This window comes from Capsicum annuum, unplaced genomic scaffold (genome assembly GCF_002878395.1).
Source record: "Capsicum annuum cultivar UCD-10X-F1 unplaced genomic scaffold, UCD10Xv1.1 ctg82981, whole genome shotgun sequence".
In the NCBI taxonomy this organism is placed as follows: domain Eukaryota; kingdom Viridiplantae; phylum Streptophyta; class Magnoliopsida; order Solanales; family Solanaceae; genus Capsicum; species Capsicum annuum.
The window spans coordinates 52,141-79,806 of record NW_025893815.1 but is presented as its reverse complement, the minus strand read 5'-3'; the positions used below and the strand labels follow the sequence as shown (position 1 = coordinate 79,806).

Sequence of the window (27,666 nt, the reverse complement as noted above, 5' to 3'; positions counted from 1 at the left end):
TAATTTTTCTTGAAATTTGAAACTATGATATGCTTCTTCCTCTCCCCCCTCTGTCGTAAAATAGAAAAAGTTTTTCAATACTTCCATGTAAGTGTAGTTAAAGTCTCTTTGTAAATATTGTTTTCTTTATAGAGAAATTTTATTTTTTTTTACTTTGTACTGGATTTTATTAGGAGTATGCGAAGGCATTGGAGGTGCAGAAGCACAATAGAAGGGGTACTTAGAATTTTTAAAATCCTGTGACTTTATTAAGGTATTTGTTCTAGTGGAATTAGCATCAGTTCCTAGATTATGTTTTTCTATTTCCAGGAGATAGAACTTCCATAGTTCCATTATTGCTGACTTCTTTTGTTCAGGCCAGTAGCCAGTGGCAGAAAGTTCAGGACCGCTTGGAAATTGATGAAAGATGCTCCCACCTTGAGAAAATCGATCGCTTGGAGATTTTCCAGGTACTACTCATTTTTATAATACATCATAAATAACTTTTTCCAAACATCTCATTTGTGCGCCTCAGTTTTAAAGTTATGTTGGAACCTTTTCTGTTTTAGGAATATATACGTGATTTAGAGAGCGAAGAGGAGGAGCAAAGGAAACTGCGGATGGTATATTGCTTATTAGACTCAGGGGTTAAAATAAAATTTATGTTTGGAGACTTTGATTTATCTCTTTCTCACTGGGCATACACTGTTGATTCAAATAGGAAGAATTAAGGAAAGATGAATGTAAAAATCATGATGAGTTCCGAAAACTGATGGAAGAGCTTGCTGCGGGAATACTTAATGCAAAAACTAACTAGCGTGATTATTGCATCAAAGTTAGTTTTTCTTTCTTGTGTTGAGTAAGTGATTATCTTCATGAGTCCCCTTTTCGTCTTTTTGAGTTTTTCATCCAATAATTTCCTTCTTTATTTTGTGCTTGCAGATTAAAGATTTTGCTGCATATCTAGCTGTCTCATCAAATACTTCAGGATCAATAGTAAAAGACTTATTTACAGATGTTATGGATGAGCTGGAGAAACAGGTGAAATAGGTTGCTAATAGGAGTATTGAATTGTGTCAACTACATTTGTTACACTAACCCATATTTATAGACTTTACACTACAATCCCTTTTCATTTGCTTTCACTTAATGAAGGTCTTAATCTGAATGGTTAGGATATCTGCCCATTAAGTGCTTTTTTTTTTAAAAGATTCAACCTGTTAATACATCTTAATGAATCAGATGTTAAACAAAGTCTGAAAATCATTTAGATCCTCACAAAAAAGTTCAATTCGTTACGTAGAAAAGTAAGTTAGTACATTACTATGTGGGAATATACTGGGTTTGTTTTTGTTGTTGTTGTTGTGCATTAAAGAATAGAACATACTTGGTAGGATAAAAGCATGAGATTGAGATTTGAGAGTTACCCCTCTGCTTGTTTTTTTTTTTTTTAAAATAACACATATTTTGTTGAGATAAGAACAATGACCGGTTATTCCTATTAAACATCTGTGTTGTTTCTCTTTATGCCATTTAGTTTCCTTTTTTGTTAATAGATATTAGGTATTTAGGCTGATAGGAATGGTATTGTTGTAAACTTTTAAGTTAGGGGTTCCATGCTTTTAATGTAGTATAGATATAGATGATTCTTTCAATCAAGCCAAGCTGTATTAAATGCTACTTCACAGACAATTGTAATTGACTTCTCCTCGGTTGAATGCTGTTAATGGTTATATTACCTTAATTGTTATAGTTTCTCGAGCAGAACAACTTTGAGAAGTAATCATCAAACTTCCATGTTTTCACGTAGTTTCTTTGACTTTTGAGGACTCCTTTAAAGTATCACACAACCACACCATTATGTTTCAGCTAAGACTGCATTTGTTTTTATTAATGTTCAGACATTTCAATCATTTTGAATGCACATCTGAATGGTTAAGATATTGTTTCTAGATATGAAAACTAAATGATTAAGGTTGGGTGTTTCTCAATATCTGAATGTGCAAAATTTATTTATTTCTAAATATAATATAATTATATATTAGAATTTTTTTAATTTAATGCAATTAAATTATTATTTGATTAAAAAATGAAATATTTATGTTTGTTAGTGATAGTGGAGATGGTTTGTATGGTGGTGGTGGTTGTAATAAATTAATTGATGTTAGTGATTAGCAATGTTGGTGATGATAGTTGTGATAGTAGGGATAATTGGTATTGTAGTAACTGTCATGATATTGGCGATTGGTAGTGGTGGTGGTTGGTTAATGTTAGTGGTTGGAGGTGTTGATCGTGGTGACGAAAAAATGTATGCATGATGGTTGACGATGTGTTGGTGGTCGTTGGAGACGTTGTTAGCTGTGATAGTGGAATGGTTGTTAGTACAGATACTATAGTGAATGCATATAGGTGGGGACGTCGGTGATGGTGATGGTGTTCAAAGAATGTGTGGAAGTTGATGATGTGTTAGTGGTTGTTAGCAATGTGTGGAAGTTGATGATGTGTTGGTGGTTATTAGTGGTAGTGCTAGTTCTGATAGATGAGTTGGTTGGTAGTTGGGATTGACCGGTAGCAGTTGATGGTGGCGGAGTTGGCGGTAGGGGTGTTCATGGGTCGATATGGGTCGGTTATTGGTCAAAACCATAACCAAACCAACTTAATCAGTTTTTAAATTTCTAAAACCAAACCAAACCAAACAAAAAAATAACCATCGATTTGGTTCTTGTCAGTTTAGTTCGGTTTGATTTGGGTTTCTTGGTTTATAACTTTAGTTTATGATAAAAGTTGAAAATTTTAAAAAACTAATCCAATCTAACATATGAGATGTCAACCGAGTGTTGTATCTCAATCTTGAAACTATGATGTCAACTAAGTGCTATACTTCGGCAAAGCCATGCTAACACCATATGAACGCTTTTAAAAAAATATTTAAAAACTATATTTAATAGAATGATATGATAAACCCCCAAAAGGTGAACACATAAACTTTTGCTCAACAAGGTTCAAAAGAAAGTTAAAATTAGTGATTGTGTATAGTCTAATAAATTTCAGCTATAAATTTCAATATATAACAAGATATTACTTTCACAATTAGTATCATTTGTCATTCAAAATATGAAATTCATTTAGAATCTCATAATTTATTGTCAACTAGATGAAGACATATGACTGAATGTGTTACGACTAAAGTTAAATCATGATTAAAATGTAAAATGTGACAAATATTTAGATTACATTTATGAAAAACATATAAATAATTATAATATATATCTATATCGGTTCAGTTTGGTTATTTTGTCAGTTATTTTAGAGTAAAACCATACCAAACCAAACCAAATTAGTATTGGTCTTTTAAAATTCAAATACAAACCAAACCTAACCAAATATAGATTTTTTTAATCAGTTTGAGTTGTATCGCGGTTCAGTTTGATTAAAAACCAAACCATGAACACCCCTAGTTGGAGGTGGATATAATTAGAATAATGGAAGTGGTAGGTGTGGTAGCGGCTGGCAGTGTAGTTGGTAGTGATGTTGGTTGTGATGGTGGAAGTAGTTGGTGGTGGTGACAGGTGATTGTGGATAGAGTGGTCAACCATATAAATTGGACTAAATAAACTTAGTGCCAGAATTCGCCTTTGAAGAGGTAGTTGAGATGTAGTGAAATTAAAGGCTTAGAAAAGATTATCCTCGAAAAAAGTGCCTGAAAGCATCTCTATTTCTCTAAATAAAGTTTCATCTCCCTCACTATGATTTTTTTGGCCGTAATACACATTTGCGACTAACTAAACGATATATTGTTTCATCCTCTGCCCTTTCTGAAAAGAATTGAAGTTCAATGATCAAATGTTATTAGCATTTATCTCCTTGCTTGATGAAATAGGGAGTTTACCTGGTATCCTAGCATGGTAATTGTAATACCCCAGGAAATTTTTCGTTGAAATTTTGTGTGTAAACGTGTTGGGTTCTATCTTCTAGAATGAATTATAAATTTTTCGTGCAAAATGTCTTATATTATGACCCACCATTACATAGCGTATCAAATAAGATTTTCAACGATATATGGATCATCCAAAATGGACACCCGAGCGATGAGTTATGAACATTCCGATCGAACCATGAATAGTAATGAATAGGAAAACGTGCAGGAAAAGGTACTGAGGCCTGGCGTATTTTTGCTCCAACTTTAAATGCTCATAACTCCGTGTACATAATGATCTGGGTGATCTACTATATATCAACGGAAAGCTCTGTGAGTCCTCTTTCCAATGAAATTGGTTTCATCTAATTTACCTATCGGAGAAAACAGTTATGGTCGATCTACTTCAGCCTATCAAAATAGTCCACCAAAGGAAATGTTTGAGAATTTTTTTGATTTTTAGGGGCATTTTGGTCATTTCCCCTCACCCAAAATCCGTCCAAACCCTATATTAAAGCCTATTATAAGTATTATATGTTATATTTCATCAAACTCGCTCAAAAAGAAAACCCTAAGCTCCAACATCCAACTTCAAGAACCTACAAAGTTCACCATTAATTCTGCAAATTTATTAAAGATTCCAAGTTCCTAGTTCAAGAACTCTAAGAACCATCATTCAAAGGCACGATTAACATCTCAAAAATGACTATCGATCTAAAGTTCATCATTCAAGGTATGTGGGGATTTTCAACAAGAACTCTCTTTCGTTCTTGTGCCCAAAAGTAATTTTCTTTACAAAGGCATGATTTTTATTTGATTTTTATGAATTTGAAACATGAACCCATATCTTATGATGATTATTATGAAATCTTGATGTTTATGATTTTGAAAGATGAATTTACATGTGTGGTGATATAAAGCATGAATCTTGAACGATATTTATCATGATTTTGATATTTGGGTTGTGAATCCCCATTGGAAATTGTGTTTTTTCTTTAGAAAGTGTGTGTTATAAGCACGTTGATGTGAATATTTGAGATATTTTGAATGATTTGACCTTTTGGTCTTAATGGAGTTGTTTTAAACTCAAGTGTGAAAGAAATCCACAACGTGGTTGATTTTGATAGATGGGAAGCATGATGGCTCCCGATGTATATTTATATATTACTGAAATTGTTTTGTTGTGGATTGTCTTTGAAATGATCTAAGCTAAGTCCGGGAGAAATCTTTAGCATCGAGTGAGAGGTATAAAGCGACCTTACTTCCCTAGAACTATGTTGCCCCGTAGGAGTGAGCCTGAGGATGATTTATATAGTGATCACTAGTTTTTGTGGATTTGATATCGATAGTCCTACTCTGATGGCAAGGATAGGACAGCGCTCCCCAATGTGGGTTGTATGTTGGACTCTCTTTAGCTCACATGGTTTATGTCAGTTATAGGATCTCCCAGTGTGTGTGTTTTTCCTTATATATATGGTGAATGGTGAAGTGATTTGAAAGTGGAATTGTGAAAGTTATTCTTTCTTTATATTATGAGAATTGATATTCTTGAAGAACTGAAAGTGATTGACAAATTATATGATGACTCACATGTGTTATTGTACTTATTTCATCCTCTCATAATTATGATGATTTTCTTCGGGCTATGTGAGTCTTTCATATATCCTACATATTTCTTATAAATATTTATGATGATGATGTTTATACAACTGCATACACCCCCATATATTCGGTTTCTTTCCATGGTACTGACCCATATCTTTGGATGTGGGCTGCATTTTCTCGGAATATAGGTTCAGGTGCTCAGTTCCAGGTTCGACAGTGATTCTTCGGGCACGCTGTCCTACATCCTCTATTGTGGTGAGTCCTCATGTTCCGAGGACGTGATGTATGATGTTGGTTTTACGGAATTGTTTACATTTGATAACTGAGTATGAGTCAGTTGGGGCATGTCTTAATGGCTTGCTGGTTTTATTGATTTTCTTAGAGGCTTGTCAAACTAGTATAGATGTTGGGAGTTGACTAATAAGTCATATTTTGTCATATTTCTGAAATTATTTTATTCTTGGATGATGATTACTCTATTGGTATTTGAGGGTTATTTATGGAAACCCCGTTGATTGGTGTTGAACTGAATAAAAATGGCTTAAAGGGTTAGCTTGGGGCTACTCGTAGCCTCAAGCACCGTGTGATACTACGGGACCCATTTTAAGGGGCGTTACAAACTTGGTATCAGAGCCTAAGGTTTTAAGGTGTCCTAGGGAGTCTGACAAGCCGCGTTAAGTAGAGTCTTGACCATTAGTGTGTAGCGTGCGGCATCTTTGAGCAAGAGGCTACAAGACGTTTTAGGAAAAAGTATGATTCTTTCTTTCAGAAGTCTATCATGCTTAAAGTGTCTCTCTCTGCTATTGATTCATGCTCTCCTCTTTCAGAAATATGCCTCCACATCGAGTGAGAAGAAATAATGATGGTCAGCAACCTCAACCTGCTGACCCATTGAATGAAAATGTGTCTCATGCTAAATTTCGGGCAGCCTTTCAGGTGCTGGCCCAAGCTGTTACTATAAATGTTTAGGCTGACCCAGCCCTGGCTCCATAGTAGTAGGGAGATGATTTAGTTACTGCCAGGATCCGTGACTTCATGCGGATGAATCCACCAGAATTCTATGGGTCCAAGTCTGATGAGGATCCACAATTGTTTTTAGAGGAGGTGTGGAAGATTACTCAGGTGATGCATGTATCTGAGGAACATAGTGTGGAGTTGATTGTGTATAGGTTGAAAGACCTTTCTTATAATTGGGTTATTTCTTTGAGGAAAGGTAGAGGTGAGGGAGCTATCCCTATAATTTGGCAAGAGTTCCAGGATGCATTCCTGGATAAGTTTTTCCCTTTGGAGATGAGGGAGGCGAATGTGGAAGAGTTTATGAACCTGGGACAGGGATCTATGACTATTAGGGAGTACCGTCTAAAGTTCAATCAGTTGGCCAAGTATGCTCCTAACTTAGTGGCTGATAATCGGGCTAGTATGAGTAAGTTTGTGACTGGAGTGTCTAGTTATGTGGTTAAGGAATGTAGGTCTGCTATGCTGAATAGTGATAAGAATCTTTCTAGGCTGATGACTCATGCCTAATAGATTGAGGTAGACAAGATTAAGAAGAGAGATACAATGAGAGGGAATAAGAGAGCTAGGTCAGAGCAGCACGGGAAGGGTCAGACTAGATCGCAAAGAGGGAGTCGCCCTCAGTATCAAGATCGTTCATCTATGCCAGCACCGTCATTTGCTAGTGCTCCCGTGCCTAGAGGTAGGCAGGAGCAAGGTACCAGGTCATATGCACCCAGGTCCCAGTACAGTGCAGGCAGTAAGCCAAATTGTCCCTTGTGTCCTAAGTGTGGTAGGGCTCATTTGGGTGAGTGTTGGGGTGAGAAGAGGGGTTGTTTTCGATGTGGTGACATGGGTAATAGAGTTAGAGATTGTCCACAGGATGGACAAGGGCATCGTGACTATCGCCCTCAGACCCAGACTCAGACTGTAAGTTCTCCTGTTCCAGTGACTCGCCCAGCCCCAACTCAGGGTGCCTCTTCTAGCAATGCTGGAGGGCATTGCCAGAATAGATTCTATGCTTTACCTTCCCGCCAGGAATAGGAGAACTCTCCCGATGTTGTTACTGGTATGCTTCGTATATTTCAGTTTGATGTGTATGCTTTGTTAGATCCTGGATCCTGTTTCTCATATGTTACACCTTTGATTGCTGTGTATTTTGAAATGAGTCCTGAGATTATTCCTAAGCCTATCCTAGTTTCTACCCCAGTGGGTGATTCGATTGTTGCCCAAAAAGTGTATAAAAAGTGTCCTGTTATCGTTCTTCATAGAGTATTGTTGGCTGATCTGATTGAGTTAGACATGGTAGATTTTGATGTGATTCTGGGTATGGACTGGCTGTATTTTTCTTATGCCTCTATTGATTGACGGACCCAAGTGGTCAAGTTTTAATTTTTGGGTGCATCTGTGTTTGAGTGGTCTGGGAATTTGTCACCCAAGAGTCATTTTATCTATTACCTCAAAGCTAGAAAGCTTATTTCCAAGGGGTGTATTTACCATTTGGTTAGAGTCAAAGACACTAAGTTTGAGACTCTAACTCTCCAGTCTGTTAACGTCGTCAATGAGTTTTCTGATGTCTTTCCAGATGATCTCCTAGGGATACCTCCTGATAGAGAGATAGAGTTCTGGATTGATCTTCTTCCCTATACTTAGACCATTTCTATTCCTCCTTATCGTATGGCCCCTGTAGAACTTAAGGAGTTAAAGGACCAACTCAAAGATCTACTGGATAAGGGTAGGCCAGTGTTTCTCCTTGGGGTGCTCCTGTGTTGTTTGTGAGAAAGAAAGATGGATCTTTGCGTATGTGCATTAATTACCGCCAACTGAATAAAGTCACCATAAAAAATAGGTACCCCCTTCCAAGAATAGATGATTTGTTTGACCAATTGCAAGGTTCAAGTTATTTCTCAAAGATAGACCTTCTTTCCGACTATCATCAACTCAAAGTTAGGGAGCGTGACATCCCCAAAACCATTTTTCGAACTTGTTATGGCCATTTTGAGTTTCTTGTTATGTCTTTTGGGCTAACTAATGCCCCAGCAGCTTTCATGGACCTCATGAATCGAGTGTTCAGATCATATCTAGATATGTTTGTCATAGTGTTCATCGATGTTATACTGGTGTACTCCCATAGTGAGGAAGAACATTTTAATCATCTCTGAACTGTCTTACAAACCCTTAGAGATCACAAGTTGTTTGCGAAGTTCAGTAAGTGTGAGTTTTGGCTAAGGTCGGTTGCTTTTCTGGGTCATATCATTTCTTCTGAGGGTATTAGAGTTGATCCCCAAAAGACCGAAGATGTTAGAAATTGGCTTAGACCTATTTCTCTGATTGATATCCGAAGTTTCTTGGGTTTAGCTGGATATTACCTCCATTTTATTGAGGGTTTCTCCTCTATAGCATCTCCTATGACTCGGTTGACCCAAAAGAAAGTGAAGTTCTTGTGGTCCGAATCTTGTGAGAAGAGTTTTCAGGAGTTGAAGACTCGACTTTCTTCAGCCCCTGTTTTGACTTTGCCTGATGGTTTTGTGGTGTACTGTGATGCTTTGAGAGTTGGGTTGGGTAGTGTATTGATGCATAAGGGTAAGGTGATAGCTTATGCTTCTAGACAGTTGAAACCCCATGAGAAAAATTACCCCACCCATGACCTTGAGTTTGCTTTGAAAATTTGGAGACACTATTTGTTTGGTGTCCATGTTGATGTTTTCACTATCATAAGAGTTTACAGTATGTGTTTACCCAGAGAGAATTGAATCTTAGGCAGAGACGATGATTAGAATTGTTAAAGGACTATGATATGAGTGTGTTGTACCATTCGGGCAAGGCCAATGTTATGGCGGATGCCCTAAGTAGAGTGTCCATGGGTAGTGTTTCGCATGTGGTAGAAGGTAAGAAAGAGTTGGCTCGTTATGTATATCATTTGGCTAGATTGGGGGTTAGGTTGTTTGACACTGCTGAAGGTAGTATAGGGGTTCAGAGTAGTTCCGAATCCTCCTTGGTTTCAGAAGTGAAGGAAAAGAAATACTTAGATGCTAGTTTGGGCAGACTGAAGGAGTCAGTCAAGAACCAAAAAGTAGAGGTTTTCTCCCAAGGGGGTGATGGTATATTGAGATTACAGGGTAGATTGTGTGTCCTGAATATTGATGATATAAGATAAAAGATTATGGCTGAAGCGCACGAGGCGCGATATTCTATTCATCTTGGTGCCACCAAGATGTATCGAGACTTGAGAGAAATCTATTGGTGGAGTGGCATAAAGAAAGATATAGCAGCATTTGTAGCTATGTGTTCATCATACCAACAAGTTAAGGTTGAACACCAAAGACGTGGTGGTATGATGCAAGAGTTTAGTATTCCCACCTGGAAGTGGGAAGAGATGAATATTGACTTCGTGATTAGTTTACCTCCTTCCCGATGCCATTATGATTCCATTTGGGTTGTGGTTGATAGGTTGACTAAGTCTGCTCATTTCTTGCCTGTTCATACTTTATATACTGCTGAGGATTAGGCTAGATTATATATCCGAGAGCTAGTCAAACTGCATGGAGTTCCCTTGTCTATCATTTCGGATAGGGGTACTCAGTTCACTTCGCAATTTTGGAAAGCTTTTCAGAAGGGTCTTGGTACCCATGTTCTTTTGAGTTCTGCTTTTCATCTGCAGACCAATGGTTAGGCTGAACGGACCATCCAAACCTTAGAGGATATGTTGAGAGCTTGTGCACTTGACTTTAAGGGAAGTTGGGATGATCACTTACAATTGATAGAGTTTGCTTACAATAACTGTTTCCACTCTAGTATTCGCATGGCTCCATTTGAATCCTTATATAGGAGGAAGTGTAGATCACCCATAGGTTGGTTCGAGGTGGGTGAAACGGCTGTGAGTGGTCCTGATTCGGTATTTGAGGCTATGGAAAAGTTAAGTTGATTAGGGAAAGGTCAAAAACTGCGCAGAGTCGTCAGAAGTCATATGCGGATGTTAGAAGGAGAGACCTTGAGTTTGAAGTTGGTGACCTAGTGTATCGAAATATTTCACCTATGAGGGGGGATGAAGAGATTTAGAAAGAAGGGAAAGCTTAGTCCCTATTATGTTGGTCCTTACAAAATTCTTAGTCATGTTGGTAAGGTAGCTTATGAAGTCGAGTTGCCTTCTGAGTTGTCCTCTGTTCATCCAATATTCCATGTCTCCATGCTTAGAAAGCATATTAGCGATGCTGTGGTAGTGGATTCCTCTGTGAGTGCTGACATTCAAGAAAATCTTTCTTTTGATAAGATTCCTGTTGAGATTCTTGATTTCAGTATCTGAAGACTAAGGAACAAATAAGTTCCCTTGGTCAAGGTGTTGTGGCGAAACCAATCTGTTGAGGGTGCAACTTGGGAAGATGAGGCGGATATGCGATCCAAGTACCCGCACCTATTTTTCGAGAACTCCTATCAAGCCGAAGGTACCGTTCTTTCCTAAATCATGCACTTCTGATAAAAGTTGCAGCAGTTCAGCTGTCATTGATTATGTGTTCAGCTGTTGTTTCTTGAATTTATGCATTCTATGTTGCATTCAGAGTGAGAAACGATGTAGTGATGAGTCTAACAAATGGTTTCAGCTGTATGCTCTATTCCTTATCTAATCTTGGCATGTCTAGCGTTATTCGAGGACGAATGTTTCCAAGGGGGGATGATGTAATACCCTGGGAAATTTTTCGTTGAAATATTGTGCGAAAATGTGTTGGGTTCTATCTTCTAGAATGAATTATAAATTTTCCATGCGAAATGTCTTAGATTATAACCCACCATTGTTTAGAGTATCGAATAAGATTTCCAACGATATCTGGATCATCCAAAACAAACACCTGAGAGACGAGTGGCTTTAAAAGCCAAGGCGGTGATTCTAGTACATCCAGTTCTGAAAACAAATAGATACTGGACTTGAATTTGGCACTTGTATTTCAAGAAAAGTTGAGTGATCCCAGGATTACATCTATGTTAAAGCGGAAAGGAAGACACAGTAATCGTGAATTAGCTAATTTATTGCAAGATAAAGGGCTTGATCCTAATTTTGTAGTGATGCTAAAGGAGAATGGATTAGACCCAATGATTCTAGCCTTGTTGCAGAGAAGTAGTTTGGATGTTGATCGAGAACATTGCGACAGTAACCCTCCTTTCACTGATTCAAATAATGTTGAGGAACTGTTACCTAATCATATTTCATTCTCGGAAGAAATTAGACTCCAAGGATTAGGAAAGTAGCTTCAACACTGTAGAGTAATGTTGCATCATGCAGCAGGAACTCCAGAGCGAGCATGGTTTCTTTTCAGTTTAATCTTCATTCTTGAAACCGTCGTTGTGGCTACCTTCTGACCAGAAATAATAAAACTTTTGAATGCTACACACCAATAGGTAAGAAATGCATTAGTACTTTTAAAGTTAAGTTTAGTGTATTTGGAGTACGGTGCAGCTAAAATGTACTCCATATGGTTGTATTTTCCATTTTCTAACAAAATTTTGTAACACCCCACATTTTGGATGAGAACGAAAATCATCATTTTCTTCACGTAAAGGTTCCAAAAGCCATAAATCCAATGCAAGTTTAGTGTGTTAATAAATTATGTAGTGTGGAAACCTATTTGAGCATGAATTGAGATCATAGAGGTCCCCAAGCTCCAGGACAAGTTGAAAGTTTTCCTATTATTTGAATTTTAGTGAGCGTTGAAACTTAGGTCAACTTTAATCGACCATTACTCTTCATATATATTGAATTAGAGTGCCTACTATATATCAAATGAAAGGTATTCAAATTATCTTTCCAACGATACCAATTTCTCAAAATTCCAACACCCGAGGAAGAAGTTATGACTTTTCAAAGTGGAGTGTGTCATGCAGCATAAGGTGTGCGACGCACACCCTAACTTATGCCATAAGGTGTGCGACGCACACCCTAACTTATGCCATAAGATGTGCGACGCATAACCTAATGTGTGCGATAAAGAGTGAGCCGCACAACCTATATTATGCGATAAGGTTGGCGCCGCATATATTATTACTCAAGTGACTGAAACACTCCATTTTTGGGGCAAAATGGTCCTTGTCCCACCCTTATTTATCCATAAACACAAAATTCAGTTCCCAAAATACCCTAAAATACACCTTCATTCATCAAAATTGCTCAAGAACTCTCCCTAGGGTTTCAAAATAAAAACCAAAGCAACTCAAGATTCAACATGGGGTTATCTCAAAAAAGTCATGGGGTTAAAAATTCATGTTTTAAAAATGAGGGTTTTGAAATTATTAATATAATCCCATTTTAAACATTTTATGATATTGATTTGGTCTTTAGGCCTATTCTCGAAGTGGTTTGATATATGATATATGTATATGCATGTATTCTGAAAAGATGTTAACTTGAGAGAATGAATTATATGAAATCCCTCTTTTTATATGATCTTATTTTAAATCCCCATATGATGTAAAATGTTTGAAATCATCTTGACAAGCGTGAAATGAAGTATTTTGAAAATGGTCATTATTTTGACTTGCAATGAGAGGGTTGTTATATTGAAATATAATGAATATAATGGTTGCATGAAAGAATGATGTGATATTGATGGCTTGCAAGTCGGGTATGATGATACCCTACAGAAAAAGATATGTGATTGAATTAAATGGAGTTTGACGCATTGATTTTACATGAGATAGGTGGATTGCCGAAGAAGGTGTTTGAGTTAAGGGCTCATTGCTGGTAACCGTGTTTGTCGACATGGGGATTTGGTACCAAGCTAAGTGATCTTGTGCACTAGACTTTATGTCATTCCCAAATTGAGACTATGGTTAGGAGCCCAGGCTAAGTGATCTTGGGCACTACTATACTTTATTAGGTCGAGGTGATAGCTCAGTTGCATTACATTATTGTTGAAAACTATTACATTATGCCCATGTGTTTTCAAATGATTTGGTATGGAACTGCTTTATAATGGCTCTCACCTATATTTGGAAAAAAAATATTATATTTTGTTTTTGGTTTCTCAGCGTACTAGTACTTTTGTATTGACCCCCTTCCCTCACAGGTTTTGAGGCATAGTTTAGGGGTCCAGATAACCAGTAGATCTCTTCGGACAGATTTACAGAATCAAGTGGTGATCCTTTTATATTTCAGAAGGCCTGATGTCTGTTAGTTCATTTATCATTTAGTAGTTTTGGGTCTACTGGGGGCCTTGTCCCAGTTTTCAGATAGTAATTTGTTTCAGTCATGTATTAGAGATTTCGAAGATGATAGTTTAGATGTTGATATATGTTGTGGGACATTATTTCTTCTTTGTTGATTTCATTTGATTTATGACCATGTTTTCCGTAATATTGTGTACCTTTTGCATATCTTATTATCATATGAATTATGTCCATGATTACCAGATAGATAGGGGTCTTTTGGGCCTTCATGGTTCGGAATGCTCATCACGGCCAGGGCCCCGGTTTAGGTCATGAAAAACTTGGTATCAAAGCACGGTTCATGGTCCCAGGGTGTCTGTGAAATCGAGTCGGTTAGAGTCTTATTTATGGATGTGTAGCACGCCACACTTATAAGCAGGAGGCTACTAGGCATTTAGGAATGTCTTTCTTTCTTCATGTTCAATTTTGTGCAATAGAGTCAGAATGTTCCTCTTTCATACTCTAATTAGTGCTATGGTGTCGCCCATACAAAACTAAAAAAAAGAAGTCATCCTAAATTCTATCCATACTCTAATGTCCTCAGATATGTCTCATTATTGAGGTGATTCAAGTACAGAAGTTTAGAATCTAAATGGTATGGTCCTTTCTGATTGAACCATATAAGAGTTAAAATTTTTGCAAGGACTTGAGAAGAGTCTGTTAGTGCTTCAATATGTATTGATTCTGATGTAAACATTGATCCTGATGGAATCGTGCTTTTGATCTTGAGGTATTAATTGCATTTAGTCCCCTTCAAATTTATGTTACAAATGTCTTGCTTAAGAGGGGGGATGATGTGTAGTAGAATGTTGGAACTGTATTTCCACCCGAATAGTAGTATGCATTAAAGTGTTGTTGTCATGACTATTGGTAGTGAAATTAGACCAAGAAGTTGGTGATGTGAAGTCACAAAGTTAGAAGTCAGAGCGAGGGTGGCTTTTGTGTAAATGAATATTTTAGTTGAATAACCGATGTTCGAGAATAATTTACCCCCTTATGGTGATAGAATAATGTGGTAACTAGTAGTATGTATGGATGGTATGGTAGTCCAGGGAGGAAGTGTTTGACTCCGATTTTATTTATACAGAGTAAGATGTGTATTCTTAGTTCATTGGATATTGCGTATTAAATTTCTATCTCATGTAATCTTGTCATCAAGGTGTTGTTGAAAAAAATAAAGTCTAGTGAAGCCCTGTGGGGCTCTTTCGATTCACTAGCATAGTTGACTTGTCATTCATCTCATTTTCTTGTTCAAAATACAAAATCAAAGACTAGTAAAGTCGTGTGAGGCCTATTTCGAGTCACTAGAAACTTGTTGTCCAACTTATTGTTCTTGTGTTGGTTTAATATATATATATATATATAGTTGAATCTGTTTGCATGAGATTGAGTTGGTAAAGAGGTGATTTGTCCTTGTGTGTTAGTTTAGTAGAAGGTAGAGAAGGAGTTGTTATTTAGGGTGATTTCTCGATTGCTTGAAGTGTGAAAATGGCTATATTAGCCAGGAAGTTGTAAGTATAGACTCATGGTTGTTTGTGGAATTTGAAGGTAGTCTAAATGTATGTTTGGGTAAGTAAGTATGAGGTGAGAAATTCGTACAAGTAGAAAAGATTGTGTGGGGTTATAATATAAGATTAAGGTTGATCATGTCTATTATGTAACTTTACCCCTTGACCTTTTTTTCATTGGTAATTGTAAACTAGTACTACTTGTGAGAAGGTATATAGTGATTTTTAAGGCGCTTGTATAGTATGTCCCAAATTTTATGGACTAGCATATTATGTTGCATTTTTCAGTAGGGATAGATGATTGGTACAGGACTATATGCTTGAATTTAATGTAGAATGTAGTGGTAAAAATAGTGGCATGAGATTAATGATGTATGTTTTGTGGGAAAAAATTAGTAGGCTTGATGTGTTAAAATAGTACGTGCTAATGAGTTATGATAAGGAAGACCGTAAGGTCAGGATCAATTATTTGTCGTTTGGAAGTTCTAGTGTACTAGTGTTTTTTGATGTCTATTTCATGGTATTCAAGTGAGAATCATGGGTAAGGTTGGGTTGTAAAATCATCTTTAGCACTAGACATTAAGTTTTGAACAATTAATGTCCGTGAAGGTGGATGTGATGATTACTTGGTTAATGACACTAGTTTTATGGAAGTAATCTAATATGATTTAACGATATATGCAAGAGCTTAAGATTATTTGATTCGTAGTGAAGTATGATGTTGCATATATTCGTAGTTAAGACTATTACATGTTTTGTGTGACGAGTGGTACTGTTGAGTTTCTAGGTGGAGAAAAACTAGTTAGATGGTATATGGTGTTATAAATAGCCAAGTTAAGGAGTTTTGATTGATAGTATTGACCCTTTTTATATGATCTTGATTCTCATAGTAGAGAGAAGTAAGTTTGGAGTCGCGATATTGGTAGGCTATGTCGGAAGTAGTATGATTCATTGAAGGCTTGGTGATATCCATGTTGAGTGCTAGATTCTAAGTTTGAGTTTTTGAAGGTTGAACTAATAGAAATAAGAGTTAAAAAACTAGAGGGTGTGCACTCCTACTATGGGGGTACCCGTGTAGACCTGAAGTTAGTAAGTATTCAAGTATTATATGATGACTACTGGATCTATAGAATGATAAAGTGTATCTCAGAAGTTAGTATTAACAGTAGGTTTGCCACTTTCAGGTGTATTCATTCGGGTTAAGTGCCATAATATGCATGTATAGTAGTTTTCCAAACCCCAGAGTACAGTGAGTATACTTCAGTTTAGAGTCCAGTAAGGGATCTCCCAAACTTAATATGATGGCTTGAAGCTAAGGGGGAGATGATAAAGCGAATAACCAAGTTAGGCTTTCAGATTCTAGTAGTGATGTCAGTATGACATAAACATTAGAAGGGAAGAGTGAGGCTCAACCCATTCTGGTCTCAGTATTTTTCAGTTATCCTAATACCTACTCATACCTCACATTTCAGTTCCGTGATCATAGTTTTGCATTAACAGACATGCTTCTTTACACCCGAAGAAAAGACACTTAGGCCATCAGTAGCTGTTGAACCCAAGCCATAAGGTAAAGATGCTTATCATTTTGTCCATTCTCATCTAACGCTGTGATAGGTCATCTATTTCCTATCTCTCTTTATTCTCGTTTCAAGCTTTCTATTTATTAGATGATGAAAAAGGTTTCATGTTACTATGTGGTTTGGCTTTAAAATTCTTGCCTTGTCCTTCAAATTAATTTAAGGAGTTACGATGGATACAATCTTCAACATTGATTGGAAAATTAACTAAATATGATTGAAAAGTAGCTATATTATGATTTCATCTATTTTTCCTTGCATGGATATTGGTTGAGAAGCCTCCTATACCTCCTCTGGCTGGTCCTGCTCCTGGTACTATTCCATCTATGCCACTGCTGGTAAAGTTGTGGAGGCTTGGGGGAGGGATAAATGACTTTTGAATGTAGATACATTATGATAACTATTTTCCCCACATCTTTAGCAGTTCTAGCCTACGCTTCCAGCCCAGCAGACACAACCTTATAGTTTTGGGTTATCTCAACAATTTCTTCCACTTGGACATGCAAATGTTGCGATGTCTCAACCTTCTCAAATCCCATTTCCTCAACCCATGCAACAAGGTACTGGTAGACCTGTAGTAGGAATGCATAGTATGCCTCAGGGACCACCTATTCCCCATGATTTTTAGCGAAATCTTCCAATGTCAAATAACCACATGCCTAGTTCTGGTGGCCCAAATTTACCTCCTTCTTCTTCAGATAATGTAAGGCCTTGGGAAGAACTTTTGTGGTTATTGTCAATCAGTTTTTGATGTTCTATTCCTATATTGATGAAATACATTTTGTTATCGTCTTTAACAGCAGGTAAATGCAGATTCTTCTGGCTCCCAATATCAGACACAAATAAATGATCATAGGTTTCCATCAGGAGTACAACCCTGGATGCCAATAAGTAATAATAATGTGAATTCTGCGACAACTATGTAGAAGAAAGGAGAATTAGCAGCTCCTTTGGTTGTTCCGGTGAGAATTCAATGTGTTTTATTGTACCCGTTTTGCATAAATATTGTTAACAAATAACATGCTTAAGTTAATGGGTTAATGGGTGTGTGTTGACTGAGAGAGTCAACATTTGAATTCTATGATAGTTTTTGGTAAGCAAATTAACATTCCAGTGAACAATAAAGGTGTAAAACCGCGGTATACAAGAAAAGGAGCTCTGCAAAAATATCATTTTCATTCAAATCCAATCATTTTACCACTTTTTGTTCTCCAGACAGAAAAAAGAGCATGCCGATTTGGCTTTCTGGAATTCTTGCTTTTGGATTGTATTCACATAGGTTACTCATATGAATAGGTTAATGTCTGCATCACAAACACTTAATGGCTTTTCTATGAACAAGTGGTGGATATGTTGGCCCCCATCACTGCCAAGAAATCCCTCAAGTATCCATATCTAGTGCTTTATACATCATTCTGCTTCCATTAGCACTGGAGATAATAGGCCCCTTTGTTTCAGTCCTCTTTGTCAGAGTTATCATATGGGCTGCCGATCACCGCTACCAAATTCTACCTGACCGTTGATCAGGAGAACTTGATACACCTCTACCGATAACTTCATTTTGACCCCATTTCTCTATTATCATACATATTTTACATGTGGCTAAATGCTAGTAGGTATTTCTATTTTCAGCATCTTTTGATGATCAGTAGGCCAATTATGGTTGCTAATGTTGTGATATTTCCTATGGATTTATTACTCCAACCAATTAATAACATTCTTACAATTCTTGAATTAATTTTTAGATACTATTATAATAGAAGGACATGAATCTCTACCTGGGAGAAACCTCGAGAGCTAATGACAGAAATGGAGGTGAGGTCTCGTGTCATTGAGATTTTTATGGGTAGTTTTATCCAGTTTCCTGTGCTTATCAATGAAAAACGAAGTACAGAATTCTTTTTCTATGAAACTTCATAGAACCACTTTTTCTTTCCTAAGTATATCTGATTTATGTTAAAAGTTTGTTTAGCGAGCAGATTTCCTCGATCTTAGTATACTATGTAGGCTTCATTTGGGATTTTCATTGACCTTTTATTTCCAATATAGTTCTAAAAGATTTTATATTTAACACTATTGTTCTAACAAATGTATTTAAGCATACACGACAGGATTATATTTAGTCTATTTTAAACAATTCTATTTACTTTTTGATTAATGTAATGTTAATGTAACTCTATGGCAATATGGAGAGAGGAAACTTGATATAATATTACGGTTCACACTTCTCATTATGGATAACAGAATAATAGTTTGGCTGGTTGCACACTTGCACCCAAGAGTGTGACCTAGTGGTCAATGAAGTAGATTGAGAACCATGAGGTCTTAGGTTTAATTTCCAATAGAGATAAAAACACTAGGAGATTTCTTACCGTCTGTCCAAGCCTTGATGGACAGAGTTACCCAGTATCTGTGCTGGTGGGAGGTAGCAGTACCTGGTGTAACTAGTCAAGGTGCAAGCTGGCCCAAACACGACGGTTATCAAAGAAAGTTTGGCTGGTTGTGAGGGACAAGTATTGAGGGACCAACAACTGGAGTTGTAAGGAAGTTTGAACATTTTTATTCTTTTCTTTTTGAGATAGACTATTTTTTTTTAGATTTAGTTGGTTCATCATCTTGTAGGCTTTGTTGACACTGAACATTCCTTTTTCATTTCCCATCCACCATAGTATGTCCTTCACTGTCTGCAGTCCATTGAATAAGTCCACGGTATTTAAAAATTCAACTACTCTCATTACCTCTCGATCGTTAAGTTGCCTTCTGAAATTGAAGTTCCACCCATGAGGTGTCCATAATTATGCTATAGTCCTTTATTGAAACAATACCAAGTTGTAGATATCTGGAAAAATCACTTCCATATTCCCATCCTCATGTCAATTATCCTTCCAGAACCTAGTCTTGTTTCTATCCATCACTTTAACCTTTGAGTTGCTTTTAACTTCATTCCACTAGTGTCTAATAGATTTAATAGATCTCTAGAGGCTAATCCCATATGGTGTGGTCACTTCTTTAGTCATCCATCCATCTTCTTAAGGATATTTAGCCCCAATCACTTTCCTCCATAGCAGCTGGTTATTGTTTGCATATTTCCACAACTATTTCATCACAAGAGCCTTACTTTGAATTTTTAGGTTCTTTATCCCCAACCCTCTAGTCTTCTTGTCAATTGTCCACCACAGAGAGCACTACCACTTTTTCTAGCCTATCTTTGTTCCTTATTCTATCTCTCCTAGTATGCCCACACACCAATCTCAACATCCTTATTTTTGCTATGTTTATCTTTCGAATATGCGATCTCTTGACCAGCCAAGCACTCTGCCCCATGCAAGATAGCTAGTATAACAACCACTTTATAAATTACCCTTTAAGTTTATTTTAATAAAATTCTTATAAATGTCATGGTAGTTACTAGCTCTTTTGCAAGAGCTAATTGGGACAAAAAACACATGTTCAGAAATTGATTCATCAAAAAAAAGCATAACTGTAGTTTATGAGTTTCAAATGTGTCCAAATGGAAAAAATATTATAGGGCAGGGCTGTGTTGAGTATGGAACTTAGAACCTCAGTGCAGGATTTGAACACCCTTACTGTCACACTCAGTCTTATTTTTTGTGGCAAGGGTGTTCATTAAAAAATACTCAGAAACGACAGAATTTGACCTATATATATATATACAAAATGCGATTATCAGGCGAATGTTGTTCAGTTGATCACCCTTGGATAGCTGTAGCTCGGCTGCAGCTTGGCAATGTTTCCACCCTGCTTGTAGTTATATTCTACACAGTACATTCTAGTTCTTTTCCATGTGGGACATTATATCATTCATATTCTAACACTTCCACCCAATATTGTACCGCTAGAAGTTACTGATTTCTACTCTCAGGGTACTGTTTATGTTCTATTTTGTTATTTGACCTGCTGTCATGCGGTTTTCATTCGGACTGAGGGCAGACACATAAACTGAATGGAGAGAATTTACACGTCCTGAGGGAAGAAAGTGTGTAAATTATATATTTTCTTGGCCTCTTTCCAATTTTTCTTCTACAGTGGGTACTTTTGTGTGTTACTTGTGCATAATGCTGATTGCTTTGTTTGTTTTCTATAGGTATTACTACAACAAGGTTATTAGAACATCCAAATGGATAATGCCTGATAAAGTCAAGGTGATGTTAGATTTAGATCCAATATGGGTTTGTTCCGTGTTTTAAATAGCATGATAAGAAGGGATTGTTCTATGCTTTAAATAGCATGATAAGAAGGGACAATATTCTGTTTTCTTGGATGCTCTAGTTCTCATAAAATCCTTATGCATTCATACTTTCGAGCATGATAAGAAGTGGCAATATTTTGTTTTCTTGGATACTATATTCTCATAAAGTTCAATTATTTATAAATTCACAGTTGGCTCGTGAAAAGAACACCATTTCGCACGCTTCTGATTTTGGATCTATTTCTGTTGTTAAAACATCATCCTCGGGTGCAGATGGTTCATTAGTCTGGGAACACAGTGCTAAATCAAGCCCAATTTTTGTGTCACCAGTTGCTAACTTACCAACTATTCTGGCTTCAGAATCATCAAGTTTATCCGATAAGGTTTCTTCTTCGATGATTGAAACAGTCGAAATGAAGAATTCTTTAAAACCTGCTTCGCCAGCTGTTGCTAATTTGGAGAAAATTGGAATAGCAGTAACCTTGGGAAATTCTGTCACGCCACCGATGTATGTTTTCAGATTTATATGTTATAAATTTTCCTCTTGTTTGTGTTGCTTCTTATTTGGAATTCAATTTTTCTGTAGTTCTGAGACTACAACTCAAGATGCAGTAGTGTATGGTGATGGATTTTCTTCAGAGAATAGAGAGGTACTTTTCCTTCTGAAATACTTATGTGATTAGTTAATTACTACTGGTTACTAGTTAAAACACCAAGAAAGCTTTTCGTAGCTGTTATGCTAGATGCTGATCCAACAATTTTGTAGTGCAGTTGTTAGTTAACAGCTAACAGGTGAAGAATATGCTCCAAATTCCAATCAGGTTTGCTATTGTCCTTTGTGCTTGATGTTGTGCCTAAAATGCAGAATGTCAAGAAAGATGCTGCAATAACTGAAATCGGAGGTGCTACTCCATCAGATGAGAAAATAGTGGAGCTGGGACCATTAGTTTATGAGAGCAAAGCGGTATAGTTGATTATTGATTTTTGTCACGTTTAATGTATGTTCTAGAAATTTCTCTTATTTTTATTTTAAGTATCTGATTTTATTTAGGAGGGAAAGAGTGCATTCCAAACTCTTTTGGAATCTACAAATATTGGGTCTGATTGCACGTGGGATTAGGTTTATTACTTGACTATTTTGTGCGTACCAAACAATTGAGGGAGATCATTTGACATGAATTGTATTTGTCAGGCCATGAGAGTAGTAATTAATGACCGGAGATATGGTGCTCTAAAATCCCTTTGTGAGCGGAAGCAAGCTTTTAATGAGGTATCTCTCCAAGTCGGCATTGGAATGGGTTAATTGCTGCTTCAATGTTTTAGCATACCGTATTGCAAAAAGATGGATTGTGTTTGATATCCAATTGTTTCATGTTTGGTTGACTTAAATATTTTGGAAAATGTTTTCCAAATTAACTTATTTTCCTTAAATTTAAGGAAAAGGAATTCCCTTAAAAAAGTAGGAAAAACATTTTCCAAAACTCTCTTTCAATCTCACTCTTAAGTTGAAATGTTTATACAACTCTCAAATGTATTTTCTGAAATATATTTTTTTATTCACCAACCAAACACTACAAAACATTTTCTAAAAAATGTTTTCCTTTCATCAACCAAACATAAGAAAACAAGTAAGAAACCAACTTATTTTCTAGGAAAACATTTTCCTTCATACCAAACACACCCAAGGTCTATAGTGATCATTTTGAAGTTGTGTGTCTGTTCCAGTATCTGAGGCAAAAGAAAAAACTAGAAGCTGAAGAGAGGCGTGTTAAATAGAAAAAAGCTCGGGAAGATTTCAGGATAATGTTAGAAGTAAGTGAAATTTTCTTTTGTGGGTGTCTTCCATTTGCTATATCATGATATTCACATTACCAGTTTCAAAAATAAAAAGATATTATCAAAAGAATAAGTGGTATTTTTCACAACAATGTCCATTGTTCTCAATCTTACAGGATTGCAAGGAGCTGTCACCATCGTCAAGATGGAGGTTTGTCTTTCACTTGTAATGTTAAGTTGTCTGCTGCTTGTTTTCTAATCTTGGTCATTATTTGTATGTGTTTTGGTACCTTGAAGTTGATCTATTACTTATGTAAGTTCCATTTGATCCACTAACTATTTGCTATTGATTATTCAGTAAGGCAATCTTCATATTCGAACATGATGAACGTTTTAAAGCTGTTGAGCGAGCTAAAGACCGTGAGGACCTTTTTGAAGATTATGTGGAAGAACTTGATAAAAAGGTGAAGCTCTTTTTGCAGAACTTTCTTGTAAGCTTCTATATGTTAGTGGTAGTGCTAGTTCTAATAGTTGAGTTGGTTGGTAGTAGGGATCGACCGGTAGTAGTTAATGGTGGCGGCGTTGGTGGTAGGGGTGTTCATGGGTCGATATGGGTTGGTTATTGGTCAAAACCATAACCAAACCAACTTAATCAATTTTTAAATTTCTAAAACTAAACGAAACCAAACAAAAAAATAACCATCAGTTTGGTTCTTGTTGGTTTAGTTCGGTTTGATTTGGGTTTTTTGGTTTATAACTTTAGTTAATGGTAAAAGTTGAAAATTTTAAAAAACAAATCCAATCTACAAGTTCATTGTGTCAACTACATTTGTTACACTAAACCATATTTATTGACTTTACACTACAATCCCTTTTCATTTGCTTTCACTTAATGAAGGTCTGAATCTGAATGGTTAAGATATCAGCCCATTAAGTGCTATTTTTAAAGATTCAACCTGTTAATACATCTTAATGAAACAGATGTTAAACTAAGTCTAAAAATCATTTAGATCCTCACTAAAAAGTTCAATTCATTAGGTAAAAAAGTAAGTTAGTGCATTACTACGTGGGAATATACTGGTTTTGTTGTTGTTGTTGTTGTTATGCATTAAAGAATAGAACATACTTAGTAGGATAAAAGCATGATATTGAGATTTGAGAGATACCCCTCTGCTTGCCTTTTTTTTTTTTTTAAATAACACATATTTTGTTGAGATAAGAACAATGACCGGTTGTTCCTATTAAACATCTGTGTTGTTTCTCTTTATGCCAATTAGTTTCCTCTTTTTTTACTAGATAGTAGGTATTTAGGCTGATAGGAATGGTATTGTCGTAAACTTTTAAGTTAGGGGTTCCATGCTTTTAATGTAGTATAGATATAGATAATTCTTTCAATCTAGCCAAGCTGTATTAAATTCTACTTCACGGACAATTGTAATTGACTTCTCTTCCGTTGAATGTTGTTAATGGTTATATTACCTTAATTGTTATAGTTTCTCGAGCAGAACAACTTTGAGAAGCGATCATCAAACTTCCATGTTTTCACGTAGTTTCTTTGACTTTTGAGGACTCCTTTAAAGTATCACACAACCACACCATTGTGTTTTAGCTAAGACTGCATTTGTTTTTATTAATATTTAGAGATTTGAATCATTTTGAATACATATCTGAATGGTTAAGATATTGTCTCTAGATTTGAAAACTAAATGATTGGTTGGCTGTTTGACAATATCTGAATGTGCAAAATTTATTTATTTATAAATAAAATATAATTATATATTAAATTTTTTTTAATTTAATGCAATTAAATTATTATTTGATTAAAAAAAGAAACATTTATGTTTGTTAGTGATAGTGGAGATGGTTTGTAATGGTGGTGGTGGTTGTAATAAATTAATTGATGTTAGTGATTAGCAATGTTGGTGATATAGTTGTGATAGTAGAGATAGTTGGCATTGTATTAACTGTCATGATATTGGCGATTGGTAGTGGTGGTGGTGGTTGTGATATGAAGTTTGTTAATGTTAGTAGTTGGAGGTGTTGACCATGGTGACGGAAATTTGTATGCATGATGGTTAACGATGTGTTGGTGGTCGTTGGAGATGCTGTTAGCTGTGATGGTAGAATGGTTGTTAGTACAGATACTGTAGCGAGTGTAACGAATGGTGATGGTAGAGGTGGTGACGCCGGTGACAGTGGTGATGATGGTGTCCGAAGAATGTGTGGAAGTTGATGATGTGTTAGTGGTTGTTAGCGATGTGTGGAGGTTGATGATGTGTTGGTGGTTATTAGTGGTAGTGCTAGTTCTGATAGTTGAGTTGGTTGGTAGTAGGGATCGACCGGTAGCAGTTAATGGTGGCAGCGTTGGTGGTAGGGGTGTTCATGGGTCGATATGGGTCGTTTATTGGTCAAAACCATAACCAAACCAACTTAATCAATTTTTAAATTTCTAAAACTAAACGAAACCAAACAAAAAAATAACCATCAGTTTGGTTCTTGTTGGTTTAGTTCGGTTTGATTTGGGTTTTTTGGTTTATAACTTTAGTTAATGGTAAAAGTTGAAAATTTTAAAAAACAAATCCAATCTAACATATGAGATGTCAACCAAGTGTTGTATCTCAATCTTGAAACTATGATGTCAACTGAGTGTTATACTTTGGTAAAGCCATGATAACACCATATGAACGCTTTTAAAAAAATATTTAAAAAATATATTTAATATAATGATATGATAAACCCCCAAAAGGTGAACACATAAAATTCTTGCTCAACAAGGTTCAAAAGAAAGTTAAAATTAGTGATTGTGTATAGTCTAATGAATTTCAGCTGTAAATTTCAATATATAACAAGATATTATTTTCACAATTAGTAACATTTGTCATTCAAAATATGAAATTTGTTTAGAATCTCATAATGTATTGTCAACTAGATGAAGACATATGACTGAATGTATTACGACTAAAGTTAAATCATGATTAAAATATAAAATGTAACAAATATTTAGATTACATTTATGAAAACATATAAATACTTATAATATATATGTATATCGGTTCGGTTTGGTAATTTTGTAAGTTATTTTAGAGTAAAACCAAACCAAACCAAACCAAATTAGTATCGGTTTTTTAAAATTAAAATCCAAACCAAACCTAACCAAATATAGGTTTTTTTAATCGGTTTGGTTTGGATCGCTGTTCAGTTTGGTTAAAAACAAAACCGTGAACACCTCTAGTTGGCGGTGGATATAATTAGAATAATGGAAATGGTAGGTGTGATAGCGGCTGACAATGTAGTTGGTAGTGATGTTGGTTGTAATGGTGGAAGTGGTTGGTGGTGGTGACAGGTGATTGTGGATAGAGTGGTGGTGAATTTTATCCTGTACAAGAATATCTGTAAATGATATTTAGACTTGGTTCCACATCTGAATGATCAAAACCTACTCAGACCTATTAAGAGCTAAAATCCTAATAAAAATAAATACACTTAATGGTTTGAGGTCTGAATAGGTTCATAAATCCAATAAGTGCAAACAAATGAGACTTGAAAGTAGTTTGTCTGGTCAAGTTTCGACCATGTTTTGTCCATTTGTACCACACCCCAGTTTTAATTTCACTTCGGATGATATCGTGCAACTTAAAACCCAATTCAAAATATATTGTGTTGTCAACCATATAAATTGGACTAAATAAACTTACTGCCAGAATTCTCCTCTGAAGAGGTAGTTGAAATGTAATGAAAGTAAAGGCTTAGAAAAGATTAGCCTCGGAAAAAGTGCCTGAGTGCATCTCTGTTTCTCTAAATAAAGTTACATCTCCCTCACTATGATTTTTTTGAACATAATACACACTTGAGACTAACTAAACGATATATTGTTTCATTCTATGCCCTTTCTGAAAAGAATTAAAGTTGAATGATCAAATGTTATTAGCATTTATCTCCTTGCTTGACGAAAGAGGGATTTTACCTGGTATCCTTGCATGGTAATGATCCTGTTCGTACTCTTATTCAATGATTGAATTTGGTAATGTTTTCTTGAGTTAGGCTCTTGCTATGGAATGGTGAGAGTTATACATAAACTCAGATGTTTTCTATCTTTAAAGATTGTATTACTGTTTGAGTGCATAAATGATTCTTATTAAGTAAATATAACGAAAGCGTTGTTAACAGAGATGCTATCCATTTTTATTTATTCACTTTTTTTTCTATTATCCAACCAGGGGTACTTGATTTTTCCTTCAATTTAACCTGATCATTGCAATTAAGTTTATGTGTCAAATGTCTTGTGATATTGTAGATGACTTTGAACAAGTGGAGAAATGTTGGTATTCATGCAAGAAATTTCATCCCCATCACTCTGCTTGTAATTTATAGACTTTATGGTAACTAAAATGGTATCCTATTTTTGTTACTGATAAGCATTCTGAATTTGTGTTACTTGTATGTTGCTTCAGTATCTTGATGACAAGTCACAAATTAAAGATGCAGTTAGGATGGCCGAGGTAATTACCACTCTTCATTTTAACCACTATTGTGCTTCGGTTAGTACCTAATATTTTGGCTGAGCTGTCTCTACTTTCAGATTGGATTGACATTAGCCTGGACGCTTGATGATTTTAAGGTTGCAATCGCCAAGTATATTAGCTCCCCACCAATGTCAGATACCAACTTAAAGGTCTAATTATGGCTAAGCATTGTATATTGTTTCACATCGACCCATGTTGAATTGAATGTTGTGAAAATTGAAGTACCCCATTCACTAAATGGATTTCTATGTATTTGTCCCCTTTTTGTCTTTGGGACAGGTCCTGCATAAGATGAGTGGATTGAGTGCAAAAGCATTAGTAGTACTTCCATGTTATGTTTCACTGGAAGTCGGTCAGTTTGTGATTGCTAAATTGGCAACTCGTA

General features: G+C 36.0%; 1 protein-coding gene and 1 long non-coding RNA gene across 2 annotated transcripts; both read left to right on the top strand.

Moving 5' to 3' along the window:
* Window positions 1-222: 222 nt before the first annotated feature.
* Window positions 223-27,666, top strand: LOC124895567 (pre-mRNA-processing protein 40A-like). The gene is made up of 5 exons (XM_047405993.1): window positions 223-449; window positions 549-602; window positions 922-1,020; window positions 27,210-27,257; window positions 27,338-27,666. Exons 2-5 carry the CDS (start codon window positions 600-602, stop codon window positions 27,434-27,436), a joined length of 249 nt encoding a protein of 82 aa, XP_047261949.1. The 5' UTR covers window positions 223-449; window positions 549-599; the 3' UTR covers window positions 27,437-27,666.
* Window positions 22,737-23,215, top strand: LOC124895568. Its single transcript, XR_007051804.1, has 3 exons — window positions 22,737-22,794; window positions 22,935-22,969; window positions 23,117-23,215. It is a non-coding gene; the product is annotated as an uncharacterized LOC124895568 (long non-coding RNA).

Coding starts and splice junctions, on each gene's coding strand:
- LOC124895567 (XM_047405993.1), top strand. Junction 1,021..27,209: donor TGGATGAGCTGGAGAAACAG/GTGAAATAGGTT, acceptor ATGTTGCTTCAG/TATCTTGATGACAAGTCACA. Junction 27,258..27,337: donor ATGCAGTTAGGATGGCCGAG/GTAATTACCACT, acceptor CTCTACTTTCAG/ATTGGATTGACATTAGCCTG.